General features: G+C 37.4%; 1 protein-coding gene across 2 annotated transcripts in view; it reads right to left on the bottom strand.

Moving 5' to 3' along the window:
- The window catches only part of LOC115210905 (collagen alpha-5(VI) chain), a 40,456-nt gene that overhangs the window by 11,157 nt on the left and 8,429 nt on the right, over positions 1-20,870 (bottom strand). For both annotated transcript variants that reach the window (XM_029779683.2, XM_036502138.1), the window contains one exon: positions 19,153-19,594. In XM_029779683.2, the coding sequence (XP_029635543.1) occupies positions 19,153-19,594 (442 nt within the window). The remainder of the gene's footprint in view (positions 1-19,152; positions 19,595-20,870) is intronic.

The raw sequence follows: 20,870 nt of genomic DNA, 5'->3' as shown, positions 1-20,870 counted from the left end.
ACTTGTTTGAGTCATTGGAATGCGGCTATGGGAAGATTTATTTGATGAAACGTACTCCAGTACTTATTTTTAAATTTAGTACAAATTCTCTTCGTGACTTTTTGCTGAGCCACGGAGTTATGACGACGTAAACAAACAATACTGGTTGTCAAATGACGAAAGACATACACAGACACAAAGACGGATGCACATGCGCCTCCCACCAACACTACACACACACACACAAACACACACATGTGCACACACACATATTAGCTGATACATACATGCGTTTACACACGCACACACATCTATACACAGCCTCACACATATATACTATACACAGTTTCTCACACTCCACACACGTACTCACGGCCACACACAAACACATAAATGCACGGAACACACATTTCTCCATACAATGTATGAAATTATTTACTTTAACACATACACACGCGCTCCCCTACCTGCACACAGGCGCACATAATCTTAAGCTCACCTACACATACATAAACACGCACTCGCACACCTCCCCCCACACACACACAACCATGCACTATCAATATTCTCCCATGCACACACTCGCTTATGCACCCCTGTCGGACTTGTCACTATCCCCCCTTTAATCGGCCTATTTCTTCTGGTCATTTCATCATGTGAAACCGTTAGAACTAATACACCTGCTAGTTGTTTCTTTTCTTCATCTATCGTATTCTTCTCTTTTCAGTAGATTTTGAATTATATATGTGTGTGTACATACATACATACATACATACATACATACATACATACATACATACATACATACATACATACATACATATATACATACATACATACATATGTATGTGTATGTGTGTGTCTGTGAGTAGTATAGTTTGCATGAAGCATTGTCAGATAAATACATACATATATATATATATATATATATATATATATATATATATATAATTTCAGTGAAGTAAATTCACTGATCACGTGAATTTACTTCACTGAAATTATACATGTTTGCAAAGTCTAGACAGGTATCTGCAGCCAGCTAGCAAGCCATGCTACTCCAGACTGATGACGAGCAAGACTCAGGAACATGTCTCTGGATGCAGGCTTAGCTGGATGGAGGTGCTTGTCTCCCCTATATATATATACATATATTAATCCAAGTGTACAGTATTGTATTATACATCCATTACGGCCAACCTTACCAATCGGTTTCGCACTAGGAGTTCAACTGAGTGTTAGGTAACACTCCGATTATGCAACCCTGCGTTCTTTGTGTGTGCGTGTGTGTGAGTGGGTGTGTGTTAATCATTATTTACGATTTTTCTTTATAAAGGCAAAACAATGCGAGTCATAAGAAATAATACAGGTCCCTATTTTTTCTGCAGAACAGAGAACTCGGCTCACAACACCATTTCTCCTAAGAATTCCTGATGAAAAATCCTATCCCTGAAATATTGAAATAAAAGTACAATCCATCGACATGTATTGTTTCTTATGACACGCGTTATTTTGTTTCTATAAGAAAAATAATTATATATATATATATTATATATATATATATATATATATATATATATATATATATATATATATATATTATATATATATATATATATATTATATAGGCGCAGGAGTGGCTGTGTGGTAAGTAGCTTGCTAACCAGCCACATGGTTCTGGGTTCAGTCCCACTGCGTGGCATCTTGGGCAAATGTCTTCTGCTATAGCCCCGATCCGACCAATGCCTTGTGAGTGGATTTGGTAGACAGAAACTGAAAGAAGCCTGTCGTATATATGTATATATATGTATGTATATGTTTGTATGTCTGTGTTTGTCCCTCTAGCATTGCTTGACAACCGATGCTGGTGTGTTTACGTCCCCGTCACTTAGCGGTTCGGCAAAAGAGACCGATAGAATAAATACTGGGCTTACAAAGAATGAATAAGTCCCAGGGTCGATTTGCTCGACTAAAGGCGGTGCTCCAGCATGGCCGCAGTCGAATGACTGAAACAAGTAAAAGAGTAAAAGAGAAAGAGTATAAGTTCAGCAAAAATTTAGATTCAAATGAATATGGTACTTAATTTAGATGCACCAGAATGTTGTATGGTGTTATCCGTAAAAATCCGTGGGGTGATTATAATCAAAATAAGCAAGAAGAATGACTCCGGTAATTTGGTACGATCGTTTCGTACTACATCATTTCGTACTACAACAGATTTAAGATGCTGAGTACTCATCAGCCAATTATAGAGGTTTTCCATTAATACAAAAATTTTCAAATCAAGTGGCAACATTATAGAGAAGGTAGATATACAGACAAAGATGTGTATTTAAATTTTAAGAACATATGAGGTAGTGAAGTCCTTCCACTGACTGACTAAGATATGGCTGTTCCTAACTGCTGTAAGGTTAGAAGCAATAAAGATTTTTTAATTGTAGAAATGGGGTAAAGGAGGTTTCAGAACCCCATAAATGGAATTCATGTTGAAGACAGCAATTGCCACTAATAAATGCCAATTACTGCTATTTGGTGAGAGAAACTAGGTCAATGTCAAATGGTCCTAATCCCATTTACAGTTCCCAAATTTGGGAACTAAAAACAAATAATATAGAACATTATAATCGATGTTTTAACTTAATCTTAATCGTTAAGTTTGTATTTTGATAATAGAGTTTTATATCAGAAAAATTATTATTTCATTTATTTCTTAAAAAATATTGTTTAAATATCTCTGGTTATTTATTAAAATTTTACAATTAACCTGAAGATTCACTGTAACTATAATTCGAATTATTAATTGAATTTAAATTATTGTTATTCGAATTGGTTACGGGCATGAAACGATCGTAGTGGTTTTACTCTTTATCTTATATTAAACTTTTAATACTTTTTGATAGTTATATAAATAAAAAAATAAATAAATAAATAAATAAAATAATAATATATATATATATATATTTAAAATTTATAATTATAAATTATTAATTTAAATAATTTTTTAAATCTTAACTTTAATTTAAATATTTTAATTTGGAATTTTATATTTTAAATTTTTTTTATATATTTTATTAATTAATTTTATTTCTTTGTATTGGCTTATGATTTTCACTGTTTGATTTGCCTTATAGTGGTTTTATCTCTAATTTAATATAATATATATATATTTATACTATAAAATTAGATTTAATCCTAAATCTAATTTTTCCCTGTAAGTTTGGATTTACTCCCTAATATTATTATTATTATTATATTATTATTATTATTATTATTATTATTATATATATATACATATATGTACATATTATATATATATATATATATATGTACATATATATATATATATATATATATATATATATATATATATATATATATATATTATATATATTATATATATATATATATATACACAAATATATATGTATGAATGTGTGTATGGATGGATGGATGGATAGATGAATGGGTGGATGGATGGATGGATGGATGGATGGATGGATGGATATCTCAGATTGCTTGTGAGGTCTTGCACGAGTGCTACTGGTAATATGGAATCCAGAACAAACTGTTGCATTGTGAATGACTAAACCGGCACTCCCACAAGTTTGCCCGGTGTGTGGAGATTGCTAGAAACCCAGCAAGACTTTTTATTAAAACCCTGTCAAATGAACGAATTAGCATAGTAAAGGTTCAATGACTATCTAGCAATAGCACGGGCCCTCAGAAATTCCGGCTTGCTGGAAGACAACTGGGAGTGAGGTACCACTCAACTTTTCTTAAAGCATGTCTCTGGGAGAAGGTCACACTGATATAAAATCAAATATATCGGAAATGGCATTAAACATTCAGGGGATCTTTTGCTTGTGCATAAGGTCATGGCGCTCCCACATTCCTGAGCCGGTGATCCATATTGATATTGAATCTCTTGCCTAAGCTTGTCTCTGGATCATGTCAATTGGGTGGAGAGGATCCGCTTATTGGACCTAAAATTTTAGACTGCGCAATCGCCGGCGAGGCAACTTTCTGATCCTCGTCAAGTAGGAGGATGCCGCAGCTAGCATGAAAGCCACGGATGCAAACCAAGGTGGAGCTGATCGCAGCTGCAATAAACTAATACACGGGCATTGCTGTCATTTTGCTTGGGCAACGGTCAGTGATGGTCTTCCTCAGTCACGAGTGGACAGCTATCATGTATGTATGCATGTATGTATGTATGTATGTATGTATGTATGTATGTATGCATGCATGCATGCATGTGTGTATGTATATATGCATGCATTTATGCATGTATGTATGCTTGCATGCATGCATGTGTGTGTATATATGCATGTATTTACGTATGCTTGTTTGTATCTATTCATGTACATATGTATATATATATATATATATATATATATATATATATAAAATAATATGTTACAATTACTCAATAGTCAAGATAAAACTCTGAGTTTCAGATGCCGAAGTGGAAATCCACAACACAATCTCTTCGGTTATCTGGCCATCTGAAAAACGCTATGAAAAAATACCGTTATATAAAGGGAAATTACTGTGTTATAATTCTGCTACTTATATAAAATAAGTTCATAGTAAACACGTAAACATGGCTAGTCATACGCTCACATGTGCGCTCGAGGACCCACGTGCGTACTTATACGTCACTATGAAAACGTACACATCTTCACTCGCATTTTTCGCCAAATATATACGCATATATATACAAACTCACACACACACACACACACACACGTACCGTAAAGGTTCATACATACGTCTATATACGCACAAGCACAAGAAAAACCATGGTTAAAGGTAACAGAAAAAACATAAGGAAGTATACAAAGCATAAAAACTACGTTCATGTACGGACTTGCCCTTATGCACTCATACACACACACACCTATATATGTACATACCCGCACATGTTTATATACACATACACACACACGCATATACAAAAAATGAATATACATATGCCCCCCCACCAAAAAACCCTAAAAAAATGGAAAAATACTAAGTAAAAACGTCTATGTATATATGCATTCTTATGCCCGCATACACGCACACATCTAAAACTGCCCACTCATACATATTCACACACGTGTACAAATGAATCTATATACACGTCTATATAGGCACAGGAAAAAATGCAGGACAGAAGAGTACAGAAAAAATTATTATGTGTGAAAATATAAAAATATATGAAATAATAAAAGGTATAATGAGATAGAAAAACTTTTTGGGACATAATATAGAAAGCAAGTTCTATCTGTTTTCTTTAGGAGACCAAAAACGTAACAAAAATTTTGTCACATGTGGGCATGATCCGAAAAGTTCTGTCCTTGAGTTTAGACATGTAGTAAGGTCTAAGCTGCTTTTCCAGATAAGCCATCTCTCCATGTCGCATAGACCGCACTTTCCGCTGCCGTTGGTGTAGGGCTTACATTTGCCCAAAATCTTCCAATGGATGTTATAATCGACACCTTTATCTTTTAAAGACCAAATATGATTAGATCATTTTGTCGCTTTTCTTTTGTTCCAGTGCCTAAAACTCAAGGTGTGGTTATTGAAGCTGGCCTTGAAATTACCCTCTGTAAGGACCACGTATTTCTTCGTTGAAACGGTGTCTTTAGTGGTTATAGAGTCCACGGTAGCTTCATAGATGATGGTCTCGGACATGCAAGCTCCATTTAGCGGGCACAATTTTTTTATTCCTGCATGAACAGCTGTTTTCTTGTTGTGGTTTTTGTGTGTTATGTGTGATTATATATATATATATATATATATATATATATATATATATATATATATATATATATATATATATATATATATATATATATATATATATATATATATATATATATATATATATATATATATATATATATTCGCCTCATTCTAACACACATTTTTCTCTCCTCTCTATCTACTTAATACTACCACTACATTCTCAAAATTTCATTCACACCACAAGACCCCTTTGAATGAACAGCACATGGAATCAATGTCTCCACACTTCCCGTTTGTAATGATAAAATATGAACTCCTATCGGAATTTACATACCATGGACAAGAAGCATATCTACCACTTCTATACACCACTTTCCTTGGATACTGGAACTGCAACTATAACATCCTACGTATACTTTTATTTTAACTTTTATTCTTTTATTCCCTTTTATACTTCTTATTTCCATCTTTTTTCAAAATAACTCCTTATATTGAACTCTACTATTTCCCCCTATTTAACCATCTCACATCGTCTCTGACGAAGGGATATCCCTAATATCCTAGAAACAGCTGTAAGAGTAACTTTCTCTTTATAAATGTCCTGAAAATCCCCACAGCCTTGATTTTGTTGTCTCATTTTATTTAACATATACATGCTCATACAAGACGAAAATGAAATACGATAATGAAGTAGTATATATATATGTGTGTGTGTGTGTGTGTATGTGTGTGTCTGTATGTATATATGTATGTATGTATGTATGTATGTATGTATGTATGTATGTATGATGTATGTATGTATGTATATATACATATATATATATATACATCCATATATATATATATATATATATCCTTAAAAATCCTTAAAATCCTTTAAAATGTTTTAACCCGAAGGCCGCGGCCATGCTGGGGCACCACCGCTGAATGAGCTACACTAATATGTGAATCCACCTCTGATACGTGGCACTTGATCAACAAGGGAGTTCGATGCCGATGCCCGCATCTGTGTCTCCTGTCGTGAGGTAGGTTCATCTGGGACCCCCGACAACAAGACATCCAGTTTAGTTTTAAAGAAACCCATATCCACACCATGTAATCTCTCAGGCATTTAGGGAGGATGTTAAAGAGCTGTGGTCCTCTGAAACCCAAGCTGTTGCAGTATCTGGACCTGTATTTTGATGGTGATGTTGGAATCTTTGGCACCATGCAGTGGCACCCCGTTCTGCGGTTGGGGTAACTTTGAATGCCAAAGTTTGGGACAAGACCCTCCAGGATTTTCCAGATCTATATCACCGCATATCTCTCCTGCCTTCGCTCTAGGGAGAAGAGGTTTAATACTTTCAGTCTTTCCCAGTAGCTGATATTTTGCATTGAGACGATCTTCTTTGTGTAGCTTCTTTGAATTGCTTAGATTTCTGCTATTAGTTTTATATTGTGTGGTGACCATAGTTGGGAACAGTAGTCCAAGCGGCTGAGGACGAATTTTTTCCAGAGGACCATCAGTGTCTCCTTCTCTCTTGTTCTGAAAGTTCGGAGAATCCATCCAGCTAGCCGTCTGCATTTTATCACCAGATTAGTAATATGCACTTGGAAAGCTGCATCATTGCTCATGTCAATGCCCAGGTCACGCACTGATTTTGACTCAGGGATTGCTTCCTGGGCCAGTGTATCCAGTCTGCATGTCGCTTACCTTTGTGTGCCGGTAGCGCAGGGCCTGGAACTTACCTGCATTAAACTGCATGTTTTTGTCCTCAGCCCACCTGTATATAGTATCCAACTCCTGTTGCAGATGCGCAATATTTTCAGGGTTTTGTATTGTGTCGGAGACTTTTGTGTTATCTGCATAGCTAGCAAGGGTGGCCATCGTAGCAACTGAGGGCATGTCTGAAAGGGCCACTATGAACATCAGTGGCCCCAAGACAGTGCCCTGTGGAACACCGCTTGTTATTTGTGTTTCCTTGGAGGTGACTCCATTGCGCACAGCTGTCTGTCTTCTGTCTTTTAGGAAGTTGTGCAGCCACTCTCCAAGTTTTCCGCCTATGCCGAGACCATGCAGTTTGTGATAGATCATACCGTGGTCGACTTTATCAAAGGCTTTTGCAAAGTCGAGATATATTACATCCACATTTGAGCCATTTAGTAACTGTTTTAACACCCAGTCATAGTGTTGCAGGAGCTGTGTTAGGCAGCTTCTACCTGGTGGAAACCCATGCTGGGTGTCAGACAGCAAGTCATTTTCTTCAAGGAACATGATTAGTTTCTTGCGGACTATTCGTTCCATGACTTTGCTGATGTGTGAGATCAGAGAGATAGGCCTATAATTTTTAGCATCTGCTCTGCTACCTCCCTTATGGATAGGGCATATTACCCCCTCTTTCAATTTGACTGGGAGCTTACCACTTGCAAGAAAGCTTTGAAAAAGAAGCTGTAGCGGTTTTGCAAGGGATCGTTTGCACGATTTGAGAAGGATCGCTGGGAATCCATCAGGTCCAGCAGCTGAGTTTGTGTCAATCTCATCTATGGTTAGTGTGATATCATCATCTTCAATGTTGATGTACTCAATTTTTGCCTCTTTGGCCGCAGGTAAAGTGGCAAAGAATTCTTCTGGGTTGTTTACTTGCCTGTGTCCTAGAGGTGTAGTGAACACACTTTGGAATTGTTCGTTCAGTATTTCACTTATCCTCGTGGGATTTCCTGTGAGAGAGCCATCTTTTTGGAAGAGAGGTCCTATTCTCTGGTGCACTATGGCTGTCTCTTTGGCAAACTTAAAGAAAGCTTTAGGGTTTGATTTTATATTTTCTATTACCCAAGCTTCTTTATCTGCTCTCTCCTTTTCATGGGACTGATGCAGACTTTTCTCAAATTCCATTAGCATTCTCTCGAGCCGAGACTTCTCACCACTTTTGGTGTGCTTGCTCACGCGGTTCGCAATCCTTGTCCGTCGTCTCATAAGAATCTTCCTTTCTCTAGGGATCCTGTTTTTGTTTTTGTGTGTACTGGCCCTGCACACTGGGACATATTTGTCACATATGGCTTGTATTATAGACATGAAGTGTTTGTGTTTCATGTTAATGTCCGGTGTGGAGAGACATTTAGGCCAATCCTGGATCTCTTTCTCAATCAACTTCCAGTTTGCTTTATGAAAGTTTAAGTTGGAGAGATGGTGGATGCTTCGTATAGGCTGTGTGTCTACGGGGGCTTTTGGTCCATACATAGACAGCTCCATTATATTCTGATCCGAGATCATTGTCGGCATCACTTTAATATTATGGATAATATCCATATTGTTTGTGAAGCAGAGATCCGGTATATTATCTGCCCTTGTTGGTTGCAGAACTATTTGCTCCATGAAAGAGGCATTTGTGAGATGGAGCAGGGCCCTGCCTGTGCCTGCTGATGGTGTGTCATCCCTGAGAGCATCTGCCCCCGCCCAGGCCATTCCACATTGGGGAAGTTAAAGTCACCCATAAAGAATACACTGTTGTGTTTTTCAAGGTTGGTGAGGACTTCTATTTTTGTTAGGCAGTCTTCAAATATGCCTGAGTGATTTGGGGCAACTGGTGGGCGATATGTAGTGCATATGACGATATTCAGTTGTCTTATGTGTACAATTTGAGTGTCACACACTGAGTTTGAATATAACAACAGGACCTGGGGCGTTAGGTCATCTCGGATGTACATTGCAACTCCACCATGGCTCCTCCCTTTTCTATCTGAGCGTATGACTGCATATTGTGGAATGTGTATTTCTGCATCCCCTATATCGAGTCTAAGATGCGTTTCTGTGAGTGCCATGCATATAGCTTGATTCCATGTCACAAGGTCTCTCAGGAATGAAATTTTCCTTTTACAGTTGCCGCGCAGCGGCCCTCCTACGTTCAGTAGAAATGTTTTTGTGGTGTGTGTTGGTGTCAGTGTTGGCCATCCTGCATCTGTTGGTGGTGGCCTTATGTGGTGGTAGTTCCAGCTTTGTGCTTGTAGCCAGGTCAGCTGCTGAACAATTTTTGTGCCATGCACAAAAAAGATTGCTGTTCAGCTGCTGCTCTTCTCACATCTGGGTGAAGCTGGCCATTTGTTGGGTTACCGCGCACTACATCTGCATATCGTCTTTCAGGAGTGGTCAGTGCGCTATTTTTCCTTCTTTTATATTTTTCTTTTTCTTTATCTTTTTGTTCTCCCCGAGGGAGGGATTTTTGTCTTGTGTCCGTGCGGTTTTGGTAGGGCTTCTGATGTGCAAAGCGACAGTTTGCACCTCCGACGCCGTGCCAGAAGTCCCCCTTCAGGTAGAATTTGCAGATGTTTCTCCCTTTGCCCTTATAGTTCTTGCTGGGGTTCTTTTGTATTTTCTGAACAGTGTTTCTTTTAGTTTTAATTTTCTTGTCTTTTACCTCTTGTTTCCCATCAATTTTAGGGTGCTTTCTTTTTTTTGCGGCTATCGCACCTCTTTGGTCTTCAGTTGTGTTGGGAGCTGGACATGTGCCATTGTTTCCCTTGGTTGCAGATTTCTCGGTTGTGCCTTTTGTTGGGTCCTGGGTGTTTTCTTCATCTTTTTGGTCTTCCCTGGTGCAGTCACTTCTTAGGATGATGTCCAGAGTGTCCATGTGTTGCCTGATTAGAGCGTGTGAACGGAGAAATTCTCGTTTCTTTCGCTCTATCTGGGCGGTGGTCCTCGAAAAATCATTGCTCTTTAGCGCCGCTGCAATGGTATTGTTTGGCGAGTCGCCCTCGGCAATCTTCCAGGCGCGGACGAACAATCTCAACTCCCTCACAGACCAGTTTCTTGACATTTTCGCCCGAGATACAGTAAGAGTGAAATATAGGAACAGAGAGAGAAGGAAAGATAAGATGGTTGACGTGAGATGGAGAAGAGAAAGGAGAAAAGCTGGTGGCAGATCATCCAGGGGGGGATAGAGAGAGAGACGAGGGGATTGTCCTGAGAGAAAAGAGAAAGAATGGCAGGTCAACAGGGGGAGAGTGAGCGGGATAGAGGTGTGGTAGAGAGAAAGTAAAGGGACAGGGGGAAAGAGAGACAAGAGGATGAACCTTAGGGGGAGCAGGGAGAAGAAAGGCAGAGAGATAAAATGGAGAGGGTGAGAGAGGGGGGATAGGGGTACCAGAGAGTGAAGTAAAGGGACAGAGAGGGTGGTGTGGGGAAAGGAGACAGAGAGAGGAAAAAAGAGACAAGGGGGTGAACCTTAGAGGGAGCAGGGAGAGGAAAGGTAGGAATAAAAAGGAGAGAGGGAAAGAGAGGGTGCGATAGAGGTGCAAGAGAATGTGGTAAAGGGACAGGGAGGGTGGTGTAGAGAAAGAAATAAGGGGACAGAAGGAGAAGAGATAAAGGGGTTTGATCTGTGAAGGAGCGGAGAGAAGAGAGGCAGAGAGAGGGAGGGAGAGTAACAGAGAGAGAGAGGGAGAGAGAGAGAAAGAGAGAGGGTGGGATAGTGATATAAGAGAGAATGAGTGAAGTAGAAGAACAGAGAGGGGGTGAGATGTGAGAAAGTTGATCTGAGAGAAAGATGCAGAAAGAGAAACGATGGCAGAGAGAGAGAGGGGGGTAGAGAGAGCGTAAATAGAGGGTCTGATGGATGGAGAGACAAGAAAGAGATAGAGAGAGTATGGCAGGTTACACAGATAGTCAGATAGCGTGTATTCTTATATCTTTTATATTTATAATCGCGATTATATCTATGTATTATTTGGCGATCTTAGAACCGTAAGATCGTCAATTATTAATAATAATAAATAATGTTTTTTTGTTTTTGTTTTTTGTTTTCGTTTTTTTGTTTTTTATCTTCTGGTTGAGAGAACACTAATAATAAATAATATTTTTCCTTACCTTCCGACTGAGAGAACACTTACCTTCACTCTGTTTTAGAAGAAAGAAAGATAAAAAGACAGACCTTCAATATTCCTGTATTCTTTACTTGTATTTTGTAAACAAAAGAAAAGAATAGAGTTCCGATGTTCGTAGATGCAATATTTTCAATATTTTCTTATGTTTCGATCCCTTTGCGAGATCAATATTTAAGCAATTTGGTATGAGGCAGCAAATTTTCAGATGTTTTCAAAACACACGGATACACCACACCAAAAGCGAAAATATCCTTCTCAAAAATACAGCGTCTTGTCGTTGCTTCACAGACAAAATTCACTTCGACTTCAGGAAGTAACACATGTGCTCGCGAGGTATGTTCTAGTCGCAAATACTATATCAAAAGCGAAAATATTCTTCTCAAATACAGTGTCTTGTCGTACTTTCATTTATATTTGCTTTACAGACAAAATTCACTTCTGATAACATCGATCTCTTGGAGGTCTTTTTAAACTTTAGGAGAGACACATTAACACTCGACTTGTTAGTTCGGCGCCATCATATATATATATATATATATATATATTATATATATATATATATATATATATATATATATATATATATATGTGAAATAGAAAGATGAATAATCTTGTAGCAGATTAATCAAAAGTTTAACCGATACCTTGGTAGCAAAAATCACAGCAGAAGACAGCACGGTTGGAGGTACAACCATATGGTGTTGCAACCGTGCGTTGGTGCGGATAATTGAATTTTAATATTATTAGTGAATTGAAGAAATGGAGCTGAACGAAGATTGAACAGAAATCGTTTTATTTCATTCTACACGTGTTTCGGAAGGCACAATTTACCAAAATCCGATTGAATAATGAGACCATATTGTGTCTTTCTCTTCAGGAAGAAATAGGAAATCCGTTGGAAAAAACAAAAACAGAACAGAGGCGGAGCAAAACAAATCGAACTAGGCTCCTAAGAGCCCATGGTCAAACTGTTTATCAGTGTATGTTGAGAACGGGTGGTGGGTGCGTTGAAGATTTTAACGGGTCAGGCAGCGGTCATTCCTGTGGGTGAGGGCACGGGGTGTGTAGATGTTCTTTGTGACCGAGAGTAAAGTTCTGACTATTTAAAGAATATTGGATGTATTATATGGGGCGAGAAAAAATCTACTTAGAGACATGTGTGTGTTTACTGTTCTATATATGTATGCTGGCGCAAGTTGGTAAGAAGCGCTATTTTCTGGTCACTGCTGAGAACTCCGTCAAGGGGTAGAAAACATTTTTTGTGTACGTGTGTGCGTTTGATCGCGCGGCTGTCAGTTGTTAAACAGCTCTACACAATGGTCACTGCAGTAAAAACCGTCGGGCGGCAGAAAAATATTTTATGTTTTATGTGTGTGTGTGTTCGTCTAATCATGCCTTGTCAAAGAAACCCCCCGTCGTCAAAAACAAAGCCTTTCGAAACACGTGTAGAATGAAATAAAACGATTTCTGTTCAATCTTCGTTCAGCTCCATTTCTTCAATTCACTAATAATAATAATAATATATATATATATATATAATATATATATATATATATATATATATACCGGAGTAAACACATAAATGTGAAACAAGGTGGAAAAAAGAGTACTCAAATACCAGTGGTAGAGTAATATGCTTTATTTTAAGCAGCAGAAAATTCAACAAAATCTGTTACTCTGAGTTTCTCGTTGCCGTTCATCAGACAGTTTTTGCTAGAATGGAACTTATATATTAATTCAATCTATATTCTTACAAACGCTACACCTTTAAAAAGAAATGGACTTGTTTGATTGGCCGGATCACGATAGATGCTAACCTGAATAGTGTAGATTTTTTAGACGTAAATTTTAATGCAAGATCGGATAGATTTAAACCTTTCCGTAAGCCCAATGAAAAGCTATCGTATATTAGCAAAGATTCGAACCATCCACCAGTTATCCTTAGCAACTTAGTCAGCAATGTAGGTAGAAGAATATCTTCAATTTCTTCGGACGAGGCAGCATTCCATAATGCTGCACCTTATTACGATAGCGCATTAAAGAATAGTGGATTCTCGGAGAAGATCCAGTTCAACCAGCTTAATGCTAATAATAATGCTGCACGAAGAAGAACTAGGACCAGGAAAGTTTTGTGGTTCAACCCGGCTTTCAATTTGGCCGTAAAGACTAATATAGGTAAGGAATTTTTGAGATTAGTCTCTAAGCATTTTAGCAGGGTCATAAATTCTACAGAATATTTAATAGAAGAACCCTGAAGGTTAGCTATTCTTGTTGCAGAAATTTCGCGCCTCTTACATTAGCCAACATAATAGGAAGCTAATTGAGATTAGACATGGTGCCGAGCCCATTAAGAAATGTAATTTCCAAAAGGAAAGCTCCTGTCCGTTAGAAGGGAAATGTCTAGTGAAAGGAGTAGTTTATAGAGCCAAGGTGCAAGTGGAAGGCTCATCGGAATACAAGACATACACAGGGGCTTCAGAAAATTCATTTAAAACAAGATTTTATTCTCATAAGAATTCTTTTAAATACCCAGAGAATAGGAAGAAAACCAGCCTAGCAAAATATGTCTGGGAACTAAAAGAAAAGGAAGCCCCACCTTTCAACGTGACATGGAGCATTCTGGACAGGGCGGCACCATACAGGCATGGAGCTTACAAATATAATTTCAAGTGCAGACTCTGCCTATTAGAAAAAATGCACATCTTATTCCAAGACAATAATTCTTTGAATCAAAGAAGTGAGTTAATGAACTTATGTAGGCACGCGGCTAAATTTAAAATGTCGAATATAAATATACCATATGGATAGAGTATATATTTTGTATTTTTGATTTTTGATTTCGATTTTGAATCTTGAGCGCTACGACGGATTTATAGCAAAGTCTTGTTTCTACATATATATTAGGAAAAACCTACAAACTTTGTTTTCATGTTATTGTATTGCATAGGATTACCTTGATTATTTATATTACCTTGATTATTTATAAATGACCCAAAATAGGATGTTATATTTTATTTTATATGTCTTTCGTATATATTTTTATTAATGCACCCATTTTTTAAAAGCAATGTTTTTTTTAAAAAAAGCAATGTTGTCAAAATTAGAATGTTTATATAAGTATGTGTATAGCAAAGCATATGTATTGTAAGCATGCGTATCTGTGTATGTGTAAGTGAAAGTATGCTTGCTTAAGCACACATATACACGACGGTATGTATATGTATCAATTCAAACTTGTGTATGTATACTGGTCTCTATAGATGCCAATAACATCGTTACAAGTTTTTTCCCCACCCCTCCTTCGTTCCTTTTTCTCTCTTTCCCTTTCTTTCGTTCCCCCCTCCTTGCTCAGTATATGAGAATTGCTACATAGATGAATTTTAGCTTGCGTGCGAGACGGTTTGCGTGAATATGTACACATGCTTTTATGTGTTATTTAGATTCATATTCATACGTCTGTATATGTATGTATGGCGTTTACGCGCATCCTTTTGTGTATGTTGATATATATATGTAGATTTTAATATAAATATGTATTGCAGTATTTATAACAGGTTTAATTTCTATGCATTAATTTGTACTGTCTTCATTAACGGCAATAGGTTTTTTTCCTCGTTTTCCTCGGATTTTATAATTTTTATAAGTTTTTTTATATATATATACATATATTTTTGATCTTTTTGTTTATCGCTCGAAGATTGACCGTTTTTTCTAAAGGGCCAATCAAACAAGTCCATTTCTTTTTAAAGGTGTAGCGTTTGTAAGAGTATAGTTTGAATTAATATATAAGTTCATTCTATAGCAAAAACTGTCTGATGAACGGCAACGAGAAACTCAGAGTAACAGATTTTGTTGAATTTTCTGCTGCTTAAAATAAAGTATATATATATATATATATATATATATATATATATATATATACAACTTACTTAAGGTATTTTTTACTTATTAAAGGTATTTTTTAATATGCTGGTCATTGATAAAATTTTTTTCGAAACATTTTATCCTATATTAGATGTAAATTTAATAGTGTTCACTTCCGGACTCTCTCACTCTTTGAGAGTTTTCAGTTCGAATCGCACGTGTCTCGAATGGGCTGGAGAATTTCTATTGTGGATATATTTGGGGTACTTAATTGTGCTCATGACTTAGTGTTTGTTTCTCCCGTGGGTATAAGTAGGTATTTCATTTATTCCTTTGCCGCATTTATCATTGACGAAGAGAAGGTGGTTATAAACTAACTCTGAAATCGGGTCCGATATGGTAATAACGGTTTTTTTTAGAAATTTCAGTCGGCTTTCTTCGAGACACGTACTTATAGTGATGAATTATATGGTTATGGACAATGTGTCTAGTTTCGGCATATTTTAGCATTAGAATTTTTTTTCTTTCGCCCTTGTTTATAAGTTGTTTATAAATTTAACCTTTAAAGGTATTTTTTAATATGCTGGCCATTTATCCTATATTATATATATATATATATATGTGTGTGTGTGGTGTGTGTGTGTGTGTGTGTGTGCGTATATATATGTATATATATATATATATATATATATATATATTTGAGATCTCCCTTTTTAGTAGAAGAAATAGCTATAACTCTTTGACTGCTATTTCTAAATTCGGTATGTGGTAAGGCAATTCGTTGCTAAACCTTTATTGCTTAGTATTACTTTAATTTTCCTCGAATGAGGCTTTTACATGCCGAAGACTACTTGGTGTAATTGATAATTATTCCAAATTAATTAATTTCACCCTTCATTATTACGGATAACCATATTTTATCTCAGTAGATGACCACAGCATCTTGTTTTGGCTACACGCGGGTGGGAAGGGGCTGGTGACACAATCTTTTCATTCACACATTGAATTTGGTGATACTAGTTGCGGATTCTAGCTCGCTCTGATACTGAGTTGAGTTGGTGCCTTCTAGTATCTCAAAATTCAATATATAATCATTTATGATTATAGTATTCTACGCTGAAGAGAAAAGAAGTTTTGGTAAGGTAGAATTATTTAATATTTAATTCTTATGCTTTCCTAAAAACTTGATTTCGAAACGTGCGTCCGTAGATAACTTAAAATTGTATGATAGATTGCCGTCAATTCATTCTCTCTTACCTGTTTGTGTCTGCCTTCCAATTGCTGTTTTTACTGAGATCTCCCTTTTTAGTAGAAGAAATTGCTATAACTCTTTGACTGCTATTTCTAAATTCGGTATGTGGTAAGGCAATTCGTTGCTAAACCCTTTATTGCTTATATATATATATATATATATATAGTAAATCCAAAAAAGAACAAACTCAAAAGATCAACAACGCGAGGACGTGGTACACGTAAAGTATTAGCAGACGATCCAGGAAGGAAAGAAAGATGCTTTGAAACAGAGGAAAGTCCAATAGAAAGGAAGACGGAAGAAAATCGCCAACGATTCACATGTGGTTACATTTTGAAATGACCGGAAGGGAATGGGTTTTCTTTCTAAGACAGGAAAGTGTAAGAGAAAGAGGTATGTGCATATATGTGTGGGTATGTGCGTGCGCGCAAGTGTGTGTGTGTGTGTGTTATAGCACGTGTGTGTGTGCATATGTGTATATGTGTTGTGTGGTTTGGGCTGTTTATATGTGTATGTATGAGTGAACTTTGTGTTCCTTAATGTCGCAAGAAGAATTTAGCAGCATGGTAACTGGAGTGATGGTCCTTTGTGTAGTTGTGTGTCTCTTCACATGTGCGTAGAGGAATGGTCAGTAGAAAGGTGTTTCACTGGCAGTTTGAAGTATGTGTGTGCGTGTGTGTGTATGTGTGTGTGTGCGTGTGTGTACGTGTGTGTGCGTGCGCGCATGCATGTGTGTGATTTGTGTGTGTGTGCATGTATGTGCATGCTGTGTGTGTGCATGTATGTGCATGCTGTGTGTGTGGTGTGTGAGATATATATGTGTGATATGTGCATTGACGTGTGTGCGTGTATGTGTGCGTGTGTGTATGTGTGTATGTATGTGTGCGTGTGTATGGGCCTATGCGTATGTGAGTGTGTGTGTGGGACTGTGTTATGTGAAGGTATATGTGCGTTCGTGTGTGCGTGCGTGTGTATGCACGTGTGTGCGTCTGTATGTACGTGTGTGTATGTGTCTGTGTGCGTGTATGTGTGTAGGTATGTGCATGTATGTGTGTTTTGTGTATGTGTGGGAAATATATGTGCGTTCATGTGTGTGCGCGAGTGCGTGTATTTTTGCGTGTGTGTGTATTTATGCGTGCGTGTATAGAGAAAGAAAATAAAATATAGTAAAATAAGATCCATAAATAAAGGGGGAAGGGCAATGGATACAAGATGTAAAAAATTGCAAAAAATAACTGATACAAGATAAAAAGTAAAAAATAAGATAATAAAAATTAAAGGGATAAAATAGAAATTAATACAATTATAGAAAATAAAGCAATTGAAAAGTTAAACAATTTGACAGAAAGAAAACTATACAAAATCGAGAAAAGAGTAACAGTGTAAAACGTAAGTGGGTATAAGGGAGAATAAAATAAGATGAAATGAAATAAAATAGAATAAAATTAAAAAAATAAAAGTTGCTTTTATTAAGGAGTTTATAGAGACAGTCGTTAAGAGGAGGGGGTTGTGTTGAGTCTGAAAGGAATTTGTGTTTGTAGATTGAAAATGTAACGCTGTTCCAGGCGGAGACGCAAGTGTGTGGATCCGTAGTGCAGGGCGAGGGCAAAGGCGGAGATATTAGAGGGGGAGTGGTTGGCCAAGCGGAAATGACGGGCGATGGGGGTGTTCGTGTGTAGCTGAACATCTCTGAGATGTTCGGTGAACCGGTCGGCCAGCCGGCGGCCCATCTAACCAACGTAGAATTTATTGCAGATATTACATCTAATGCAATAGATAAGGCTTGAAGAGGTACAAGAGAAGGAGTTTCTAATGTGGAGAGTGTGCTGGTTGGATCCAGTGAGGGAGGTGATGAAAAGGCAGGTTGGCAGCGGGATCTAGAGCAAGGGAAGGATCCGGGTGGGGATGGGGAGAAGAGGAGAAGGTGCTACGGACCAGTAGATTGCGTAGGTTACTGACGCGTTTAAAGAAGGACAAGGGTGGGTTGGAGAAAATGGGACGGGTGGTAGGATCTAGCTAGAGACGACGGAAAGCCCGTAGGATCCTCCGACGAGAGGTAGGGTGGAGGGGTGGGAAAAGAGGAGAAAGAGGGTGCTGTTAGAGGATTAATGTGGGGATTGGTGTTGTGCTATCGATTAGACGAGCGCAGGAGATGACTCGTTTGGTGTGGGGGGATGGGAGGAGAAGAAGTTGGGGTAGAGGTTGGAATCTGTGGGTTTGAAGAGGCGGGTTGATGAGAGAGTGGGAGGGGAGATATATATACAAAATACAAATTGAGATAGGGGTTGTAAATGCAACCCTCCATGGGATAACATATATCCAATATACTGCTGGTGAAGTACCCAACAAAGTTAATACATAAGTGTTAATGATTGCGATGCAATCAATTCATATATATATATATATATATATATATTCCCTCAAAGTATAGTTAAATACTTCCATATTATTTGAATTATAATGTACAGTACCTTCTTGACATGTTCTTTGGATAACATCGGATTCTATACGATTCAGGGCAGTGAAATCTGCTGAAAAGAGAAAATTCCGGCTCTTTGGTTCACTAGCAATATCTCTCAGTTCTTCACTGTTAATTTTGTCACCAATTCCGATAGCAATTATCTTGATATTGGCATCATGACATCTTTTTGCAGCGGCTTGTGTGGCTTTGGGATTGTAAGACACTCCGTCGGTTAGCAGGATTGCTAAATGCTCAGCATTTTTTCTACCACCATATTCGGGTTTAAACATAGTGTCTGCGAGCATATTTAAAGCAGCATCTGTGTTGGTCATATCTCCTTGCTGATGTTTTATAACTTCAATTTTTCTCTGGATGCTTTCACGATCAGTCGATTCCTTTAGGTAGATATTGATACTAGGCCAGCTACTAAAAGACAAAACACCAACTCTTATCTGAAATATTAAAGATTTAAATTGGCAACATTTTCCACTTATATTTTTGTGTATGTGAGTGTATGTTGCGCTTGATGTGCGTGTGTGTGTGTGTGTGTGTGTGTGTGTAATGGAGTGAGTGTATGTTGCGCATGCATGTGCGTTTGTAAGCAAACATTTATATATGTATATATTATACTCTCTCTCTCTCTCTCTTTTCACCCCCCTCTCCCTACAGTCTCTGTACACGTGTTTGTATGCGTGTGTATACAAGTACGCATATATATATATATATATATATATATATATATATATAATATATATATATATATATATATATATATATATTATATATATATATATTAGCTATCAGCGACAGAAGTAGACGTTGTAACGAATATTAAGTGGCAATCTAACCTTAGTTGTGTTGTTTTCAACGTCTATGATTGCGGTAAACGTCCCGAGAACTCATTCAGTGTAGATGACAAATGTTAAAAAGTATAGATAGCATAAGTTGACGATAATTTGTCTGCACCGGCGGATGGCACTGTTGTATCAAGTGATTTTGCCGTATTTCGGATCACAGCAACAGACAGACACCGAATACAAGACCGAAAATCAGGTAAACAGATTCTGTTTTTAGCTCTTTGACATTTGTCTTTTACACGACCTTTACCGCAGTCTCAGGCGTTTATAAACAACACATCCAAGTTAGGTTGGATGTACTTATTGTTATTATTATTATTATTATTATTATTATTATTATTATTATTATTATGTAACTAAGAATAAAAAAGGGATCAATGATCCTTCCCGAGCCATAAACTCATAAGGCTAATTTCTCGGATTCTGTGCCGTATATAATTTCCACTGTGCATTCCACTGGACGTTTCGACACAGAGTTACTCATTTTTACCAGCTGAGTGAACTGGTACAACGTGAAATGTAGTGTTTTTCTCAAGAACACAACGCATCACCCGGTCTAGGAAACCACATTCTTACTATCATGAGTGCAATACCCTAAGACTAATCTACGCGCCTCACATTACCCAAAATAATTAAGGTGTGTGTATGTGTGTCTGTAATTTAATACAGCCAAACCGGCGCATAATAGGAAAATTCTCTGAAAGAAAAATATCCGTGAAATGTGACTACAAACGGAATAAAACAAGTTTGCGTAAATCGGACCACGAATTCCCGAGATACGAGTGGTTTTTTTTTTTTTTGGCTACCTCCATAAATAGCCAAATGGTGCATAATGGGAAAATACACTCAAAATAACATAATTCTGAAAGGG

This window comes from Octopus sinensis, linkage group LG4 (genome assembly GCF_006345805.1).
Source record: "Octopus sinensis linkage group LG4, ASM634580v1, whole genome shotgun sequence".
Lineage (NCBI taxonomy): Eukaryota > Metazoa > Mollusca > Cephalopoda > Octopoda > Octopodidae > Octopus > Octopus sinensis.
The sequence above is the reverse complement of the archived record's forward strand: the minus strand, read 5'-3'. Positions and strand labels throughout refer to the sequence as shown.